This window comes from Homarus americanus, unplaced genomic scaffold (assembly GCF_018991925.1).
Source record: "Homarus americanus isolate GMGI-L3 unplaced genomic scaffold, GMGI_Hamer_2.0 scaffold45698, whole genome shotgun sequence".
In the NCBI taxonomy this organism is placed as follows: Eukaryota; Metazoa; Arthropoda; class Malacostraca; order Decapoda; family Nephropidae; genus Homarus; species Homarus americanus.
In genome coordinates this window covers 3,318,635-3,328,350 of record NW_024735554.1, presented here as the reverse complement: position 1 = coordinate 3,328,350, position 9,716 = coordinate 3,318,635, and the positions used below count along the sequence as shown (strand labels likewise).

Genomic DNA, 9,716 nt, shown 5'->3' with positions numbered 1-9,716 from the left:
ATCTTTTATATGGAGACGGTTTTCAAATCTTAAATGATGTAAAATGTTTTCATTCACAAGAGAATGGAAAATGTTAGTGCTGTTCTTATAATAATAAGAAGATAGCACTTGACAATGCTATTGTTTTTCAGATAATTTAGCGTATATATATATTTTTTTTCTTGATGAGGCAACGCTATATTATAAAAAGAAACTACCACTGATACTGGTACCACATTGATTAATTTATTAAATTGATCAGATCAATGACTTATACAGTACTACTGGTGATGCAACACTGAGCGGTGCAGTGAATAACGCTACTATGTTATTCACTCCAGGACAACCAGAGAAGTACTCTACCTTCCTTGACCATAACTCTAAATAGCTATCAACGACTGAATTCGCAGTGTGGTATGTTATGATTGACGGGTGTGACGTAATTTATCAAAAATTTAAATTATTATTAACAGTTACTGTACTCTGTACTGTTTGTGTCAACATTTGGCTGAAGTCCTGTCAGTACTCGGTACTCCGGGCCTACCGTAGAATAATAAAATAATTCTCTCATAGAAGTAAGATAAGATTTTAATAAAATTTAAACAGTATTAACTTTTTGTTGACAATTACTAGGCCGAACGGCTAATGAACTGATAAGTGGCGAAAATTATAGATAGAAGACTCGGACTCGGTGAGGCCAACATACTACAGAGATCAGCTGAGCGGGTGACTACAGTACTGTACTGGAAATAGACTTTGATCATTGATGTGACGAGATAACATCGAACAGAGCCGGCAGTCAGTGTTCAAGTGTGATGATCAGCACGTGTTGTGTCTTAAGAACTTGTGTGATTGATACTACACCAATTAAATAATCGTCGTCCAAAGGTACATCATATAAACCAGGAAATTGTTTGACAAATATTTGTTTTAGCACATATGGTGAGTGACTAGCACTGCATAACGATTTCCAAAATGTGATTATATAATGCAGTTACATGTTTAGAATGACTCAATAATAATAATAATAATAATAATAATAATATTAATAAGGGCTGGTGTCCTCCTCTTCATGCACATAAGACCTTAACATCTTATCTGTATATGCAGTGTGAACCTTCCCCAGTTATGCTAGGATAGGTTAATGTTCTTGATAATTGATAAATTCGTATTTATTTGTAAATAATTTTTGTGGTCCTAACCTAACCTAATCCTATCATGACCTATCCTAACATAATCTTAACCTTTCCTCACCTAACCTAACTTATCCTAATTCATCCTAACCTAACCGGAAAATTCTAAGACCCTTTTCTACTATGACGATTCCCTTGGAAATGACCTAGAACCAAGATATTTATATGTGGGGGGGGGGGGTTATGAAGTTAGGTTGGTTTAGTTGGTTATGATAACTTATTAGTAATACATTATTGATAGCACCAGCCAAACCAACCTAACTTCATAACACCCCCCCCCACATATAAATATCTTGGTTCTAGGTCATTTCCAAGGGAATTGTCATAGTAGAAAAGGGTCTTAGAATTGTCTACACTATTGTTTGCAAAGAAAAATTACAAGATTTGGTTGGTGGCAACAAATGTTTGGAATTTTTCTCGTAGTTCTTTGATTTTCAACTCACGATATCTCGTTTATGGGTAAAATGAGCCAAACGTGTTATAGATGAAAATCGTCTTGACTTTGTCTGAGGTTATGTGGTCAATAAGAATTATAAGGGACATCTCCCTCGGGAAAAACAAACAAAACAGTGGTATTTTTCCGTTATCTTCCCCAAGCAAAATTTAAACGTTTCTAAGTAAAGTAATGTATCAGATTTAGGGTTATCAGACACAATGGCTCAAACACTGGGCATTGATGGAAAGACAAGTGGAAAAAGCTCGCGTGATAGACCATAGATGTGCACTCCACGACTGACTCGTGTAAACTGACCGACACACATATACTTGTTTACACTGAGGCAGGCGGTCACATCTCATGGCAACATGTGCATCATATATATTCATAAATACTGTATAACATCCAAAATACAGTATCTATGGATTCCATCTGCCTTTGTTAAGCTCGAGCAAAATTAGTGATCACTTTAAATAATGTTTATGTTTATATAAACATTTAACAAGGTGAGGCCATTTAATCTGTCTTACTTTTATCCTCTTCGCCACTGATCGGCTTGTTAGCCGCTTGGGCGATCGGTCACGACTCTTTTCCTTTATATTCTTCACCAAAAGGTCGGCTCGCTAGCCGCCCGGGCGATCGGTCACGTCTCTGTCACGCACTGTTGGCAAATACTGGGCATGCACCGGCTCCTGAATGTACCTGAACCCGCTCCAGTGTTGGTCAAGTCTTCTCTTGAAAGAGCTCACACTCGGTGCCGTCACAACACTTTCTGGTAGATTGTTCCAAGAGTTTACAACCCTCACTCCGAAAAAGTTTGCCCTCACGGTTTTCCGGACTTGCGGCTTCTTCAATCTTGAGCTGTGACCCCTTGTGGGGCGAGCGTCCGCCAGCTCCAAGTAAGGACACTCAACTGAGTAGTGCCCCCTGAGATGCTTATAAACCTCAACTAGGTCCCCCCTTGCCCGTCTGTAGTATAAGCTAGGCAAGTTCAGGCGCTCCAATCTCGCAGGGTAGCTGAGATGCCGAAGTGCAGGCACCAGCTTGGTGGCCCTCCTTTGAACATTTTCAACCAACTGACAGTCCCTAGCATATCTCGGGGACCAGATGGGGTGACAGTACTCCAGATGGGGAAGCACTTCACTCCTGAAGATCGTCACGAGGGACGGACCGTCTAGATATCTGAACGACCTTCTTATAAGACCCAATAATTTATTTGCCTGATTTACCTTCTTCTCACAATGGCCCGAGAACTTCAGCTCATTGTCAACATACACACCTAGGTCCTTCTCACACACAGTCTCAACTAGTACATTTTCTTCATCCCGTTGGGACATATGGTACGCCTCCTTACCGTTGGTACGCCCCAGGTGCATCCTCTTACACTTCGTGACATTGAATCTCAGCAGCCATTCCTTCGACCATTCCTGGAGCCCACAGAGGTCCTTCTGCAGCTCTTCACAGTCCGCTTGGTTCTTAATTTCCCGAAATAACTTGGCGTCATCGGCAAACATTTGTATGGAGGAGTGTACAACGTCAGGCATATCATTTATGAAACAAACAAACAACAGCGGGCCCAATACACTACCCTGCGGTACCCCACTTGTTACAGGTACAGATGACGATTTCGTGCCATTAATCACCACACATTGCTTGCGGTCATGTAGAAAGTCTTCTATCCACGCTAGGACATTTCCCCGAATTCCGTACCCTTCCAGTTTGATTTTCAGCCTTTCGTGGGGTACACTGTCGAAAGCCTTGGCAAAATCTAGGTAAATATTGTCGATATTACCACCCCGTTCTAGAATATGGGTCCAAATATCCAATACCTTGAGCAATTGTGTCAAGCAAGAGCGCCCCGGCATAAAACCGTGTTGTCAATCTTTTACAAGGTTGTTTCATTGTAGAGCGCAGGTAACTTTTGAGATTCCTGAAGGAACGCTCACATTCGCACAAGGCAACTGGTAAGGTAAGGTTTGGATAAAATAAAGGGGAGGTTTGCTTGAATGTAGCTGTCAGGGAGTTGGGCAGATCAGACTTGCAAGCATTCCATTTCTGTTGCCAGCACTTCAGTTGTTTCAATGATGAAAATGATTCCGGGACTTAGAAACCTTCCATATCAAGATAGGTTAAAGAAACTAAACTTGCATTCCCTAGAAAGACGAAGAGTGCAGGGAGATATGATAGAAGTATTTAAGTGGGTGAAAGGAATCAATAAAGGCGATATAGATAAAGTTCTTATAATATCCGAGCAGGATAGGTCTCGTAGCAACGGATTTAAGTTGGATAAGTTTAGGTTTAGGAGGGAGATAGGAAGGAACTGGTTCACAAATAGGGTGGTGGACGAGTAGAACAAGCTTAGCAACTTTGTAGTAAGTGCTGGAACGCTGGAAAGTTTTAAAAGGAGGCTAGATAGATTCATGGATGATAGAGAGTGGTAGTAACTCTCGACAGGAGCTGCCATGCACAGGCCAACCGGCCTATTGCAGACAACTTATTTTCTTATGTTATGTTCTTAAGACACTGGTGATGGAAGATCAATGACCATTGACTCTTTGTACTTCAGAACCTTTTTACTCCTTTCTAAGTTTATTCATCAATAAATACAGTATGGAATGAGAAAGAGCCCCAGAAGTACATGTTGTTGAGCTGGCGAGAAATGTGTTTTGAGATCAGAGAGCAAATGTTCAACAAAGGGAATTGTGATGGTGCAATAAATATTCTTTGGGAGAAAGTGCAAGCTTGTTAGATCTATTTATTGTCCTTCTGTTTATATAAGATATTGTCACCAACTGGATCATTATCTAATATACTATAGGACTAGGCTTGTGTGTGTGTGTGTGTGTGTGTGTGTGCGCGCGCGCGCTCTGGGCAGCCGAAAAGGCACAATCGTTTATCATCAAACTTGGTGGAAAAATTGCAAAAAATTCGTAGAGTGGAACAAACCCGATCCCATGTCGATGGTTTCTTTAGCAACGCATTAATTAACAATTTTATTTACGCTGGAAAACGATGTCGCTGTCAGCCGGACGGCGGTTGTGCGCTAGCCAAGCACGAGCGTTCGAACATTCACGCCTCGGTAAACTGTACCACCGGACTCGCCATCTGGCACGAAGGGCCCACGATCACTTGTCACAACTAAGCTGTTTGATAACACAGATAACATGTTTATCTCTAACTTATCTGTGCATATGCCAATGACATGCCCTGAAGGTTTTATTTAATGAAGTGCAAGGAGCAGTGATTTTACTTAAAAATTGCTTCAAGTTCCATTATTCTCCGCCCTCAGCAATATTTGACATAGTTTCCACAACAGCTTTAAAGAATAAAAGTCGTCAATTTCCTCTGAAACATCATGCCGATGAGTTCTGCTACTTGGGTAACATGATCATTGCTGGAGGTGGTGCAAAAGCCAGCTCAATTGTAAGAGTCAGAAGTGGCTGGAAGAAGTTAGGGAATTTCTGTTTTTATTGATGGCAGATTGACCTTCCCTTCACATGAAAGAAAAGATGAATACAACTGGGGTGAGAAATGTGATGTTATATGGCAATGGAACATGGGCACTTAAAGAGGCTTACTGTAAGTGAACTGAAATGAGAATGGTGAGGTGGATGTATAGTGTGAAACTAAAGGATAGGAAACCCTGTTGAGAGCTAAGAGGACAGCTGGGTATTGAGAATATTAGTGAAGTTTTGTATAGAGGTAGTATGGTAGTCTTGAGATGGTTTGGAAGGTTTTCCAGGAATGTAACCCTTGTGAGTGCAGAGCTTACTGTAGATAAAATCATCAGTACAGTAGATAGTTTAATAGATAGTTCTTTCTTAGTGTGCACTATCATTAGTCTCTATGAGCATTATTTTGGATTAAAAATAATTTTTTCTGACTTGTAGTTTATCTTTCAAGGTTCTGTGCTTGACGATGCCTCCTCCTCGCCCGTCTCGTTATGACTCGTGGGTGTTGGAGGTCATTGATGCCGTCACCTGCATCTTGATGTATCCGTTCCTTCAAATTACTTCCCTTGGGGCCTCACACTGCGTGCTCATCACAGCTGACAATGCTTCATTACCATATCACATTCTCAGGTATGGCATTGATGTCTGAACATGTGTAATATTAAGTGAAAGATATTAACTTATTCTTTTTCTTTATCCTCTTTGCCATTGATCAGCTCGTTAGCTGGTTGGGCAGTTGGTTACACCTGTGTTATGCACTGTTGGCATGTACTGGGTAGTACTAGCTCCAAAATGTATCTGTACTATACAGAAGTTCAGTACTGTGCATTTTTTACTTCATGGTGTAAAACACACACACACACACACACACACACACACACACACACACACACACACACACACACACACACACACACACACACACACACACACACACACACACACACACACACACACACACACACACACACACACACACACACACACACACACACACACACACACACACACACACACACACACACACACACACACACACACACACACACACACACACACACACACACACACACACACACACACACACACACACACACACACACACACACACACACACACACACACACACACACACACACACACACACACACACACACACACACACACACACACACACACACACACACACACACACACACACACACACACACACACACACACACACACACACACACACACACACACACACACACACACACACACACACACACACACACACACTCACACACACACACACACACACACACACACACACACACACACACACACACACACACACACACACACACACACACACACACACACACACACACACACACACACACACACACACACACACACACACACACACACACCACACACACACACACACACACACACACACACACACACACACACCACACACACACACACACACACACACACACTCACACACACACTCTCTCTCTCTCCTCTCACACACTCTCTCTCCTCTCACACACTCTCTCTCCTCTCACACACTCTCTCTCCTCTCACACACTCTCTCTCTCCTCACACACACACTCTCTCTCCTCTCACACTCTCTCTCTCCTCTCACACACTCTCTCCTCTCACTCTCTCTCCTCTCACTCTCTCTCTCTCCATGCAAGACATTAATAGATACAGTAACAATAGAAAAAGTTTTATTACAGTGGTCCCTCGGTTAAAGAACACAATTCGTTCCAGAAGGTCGTTCGTTAACCAAAACCATTGTTTCAATGGGATTTTGGGTAATTGGTTCCAGCTCACCGAAAATTACATACAAAGTAAAAATAAATGCAGTAAAGTACACTTACTTTGAGGTGTGTATGTAGAAGGCTCCTGGTTGATGATGATGGGAATTAGAAGTGGGGGTGGAGGAGAAGGAAGTGGGGGTGGAAGAGAAATCACCCCAGGCTTCATGCCGTCATTTCACCCAAAAAATTTTAATCTCACTAGGTGTAATTCAAGATTATTTTCTTTAAATCAACACTGCACTGCACTATATATTGTCAATATGTAAAATAAATTTCAGAGTGACCAATAATTGTACTGTAAAAATGTAAAAATAGTTCATGTTCAAGAGAGTCACAAGGAAGATGTTACCTCCACTGACCAGAGATACAAACTGACGCCTTGCTGGGTGAGTCAAGTGGCTGAATGGCGCACCAAAAACTAGTTTCCTGTACTGCAATTATGTTAAATAAGTGTTAAAATGACTAAAAAATTTAATATAAAACTTGGAAAATTATTTAGTACAACCTTCTTGATATTTACTCAAATGGGAACGAATTTAAGCCCTAGAACCGATTACTGTATTGGCGGACTAATATTCCAGCTGGTGAGCAAGCGAAAACATGTTGACATGATTTCGTAAAAATTTTGTTAACCGAATTGTTGTTCGTTAACCAAATTGAAGATTCTTATGGAAGGTAATTCGTTAACCGAAATTTTGTTAACCAAGGCGTTCGTTAACCGAGGGATCACTGTAATAGTAACAGTATTCAAGGGCATAGGAGCCTGAAGAGTCAATGGTTTATGTCATCAAGTTATTGGAAGCCCTTAACTCATGAGACATAAAGGCAAGCAAGAACTTAGCATGCTTCCCTGTTGGGCACTGTAAACGCTTCTGCGCTTCACCTTACACAAGGATGTAGGGGAGTGCCTGATAAAATAAAAAAAGTAACAGTATTAGTGTTATTGATATTATTTTATTTTCGTTCCATAGGTGTCTCGTTATGGGTCCAATTAGTCTTGTGTTAGCATTCGTGTTCGCTCCACTCGTTTTCATCGGCTACGTTCTCTGGGTGCTTCTCAACAAGTTTGCCGATGTTCAGCCTTTCTACTATGTTTCTCCAAGTTGCCAGCAACCCAGTGTGTATAAGGAAGGGTCAGAATGTGCATCCAAGTTTACCTTCTGTTCTGCTAATGTCCTCCTGAGCTCAAAGATTGTAGAGTGCATCAACAATGTCAGGTAAGAACGATACATATATTTCAGAGGCTGTTGTGAAATTATACTCTTTGAGACATATTTTCCTTAGCTAGTTGAAATAATAAAGAAGTGTGAAAATTTTTTCCACCACTCAGGTACAGTATCTCAAAAAAAAATATCTGTCCACACTGCGTGAAACATCAAGACCACACATGATAGACATTGGGATATGAATTTCCTTTGGTATATACAGTACTGTAGTTTAACATAGTACACTAATGCAATGTGTATTTATTTCTGTGTAATTAATATGATGTTCAATTACCAAATGTATTAGGATCAGTATGCCACAGAGCCCCGCATACCAACCCTCTCGGGACATCACTAGTTGCATGTATCATTTTGGAAGTCATCGGACCCATCCTGGCAGATACTTTTTGGAAATACTGTACATCAGAAGCATAAGGGAAATTATGGGGTATGGATGTTGCATTGTTTAGGTTGTGTGGTTTTAGAAGGATAAGCTGTATGCAAGATTGGATTTTATATAAACTTGGCACAAAGTTGAGACATTCTCTCCTCCATAAGTAGGTTATACGGTTTAGTGATATTATCTGTATGGCCATGTGGCACTAACACTCGTTATCTTGTTAACTATCTGTTCAGTAGGGGACTGTTACAGATGAATATTCTGATATGTAGAGTGATGGCACATAGAGATGATTGGTGGCTGGGTTTCGAAGGATATATCTGAATGATGGGCTTTTAGTTTAAATGGATTTTAAGGAAACTCTTGCTTATTAAGAAAATATTAAGATAGAATAAACAGATCATCTGAAGAATCATCAACCCACCCCATAATATAGATAATATTGCAAAATACACTCTACTAATACAAAATACTTTACTCAATATTCCAAAATACATGATGCATATTACAATGGGTATGTTAGGTTAGGTTAGGCCTGAAGATTAACCACAATGGAGAGCCTGACCCCACCTGAAGAATGGTCACCCCAGGTTGTCCCACCTTAAGAATTGTCACCCTGCCAAACTCTGGGTTGACGATTCTTCAGGTGATCCAAATAAACTATTATCATCTTGTACCACATTTGATAAATGCAGTGATATCCTGTTAGCCGGAACAATTGGTGCAGAGCACTTCCGGGGATGAAAGATTTCCGGCTAACCAGACGACTTTCTCAAGCCCAGAAAAATTCCTTATCTCCGGAATCTTTTCCGATTACTGGGAAAAGTTTCCGAGTGTCTAAACTAGATATCTTGCACAGACGGACACTAGCCAATTTCCTCAGAATGTTTCTGGGAACCTACCAATGACTGCCCTGCTGCCTATGGATTAACGTTGGTAGGTACTGTATAAGGCTACGGGAGTAAACCCTGAACGGAAAATCTTCGGTGGAGCCCCGCATCAGGCAAACATGCTTACAGAGCTCCAAAAAGACCCCAAGCGCAGTGTAGGCGAAAGAGGTGACCACCATGGGAACCCAGCAACTACACCGGCGGATGAAGGCAATGCATGATGGACAGACTACTTAGGTGAAACCCAACAAACTGGGCTATTGACAGTCCATTGCAACTCTCCCTCTCCCCAGTCATTGCAACATTTGCACCACTGGATCAGGAAAAGGGAGAGCCAAGATGTGTGG

General features: G+C 41.2%; 1 protein-coding gene across 3 annotated transcripts in view; it reads left to right on the top strand.

Moving 5' to 3' along the window:
• Positions 1-252: 252 nt before the first annotated feature.
• The window catches only part of LOC121871394 (sphingomyelin phosphodiesterase 5-like), a 44,387-nt gene continuing 34,923 nt past the window's right edge, over positions 253-9,716 (top strand). The window contains exons 1-4 of one of the 3 annotated variants that reach the window (XM_042373626.1): positions 256-393; positions 653-867; positions 5,512-5,690; positions 7,846-8,091. In XM_042373626.1, the coding sequence (XP_042229560.1) occupies positions 5,527-5,690; positions 7,846-8,091 (410 nt within the window). In that variant the 5' untranslated portion in view covers positions 256-393; positions 653-867; positions 5,512-5,526. Of the gene's footprint in view, positions 394-423; positions 868-3,515; positions 3,578-5,511; positions 5,691-7,845; positions 8,092-9,716 lie in introns of those variants that run through there. The other 2 variants (XM_042373627.1, XM_042373628.1) reach the window with 2 other exon arrangements.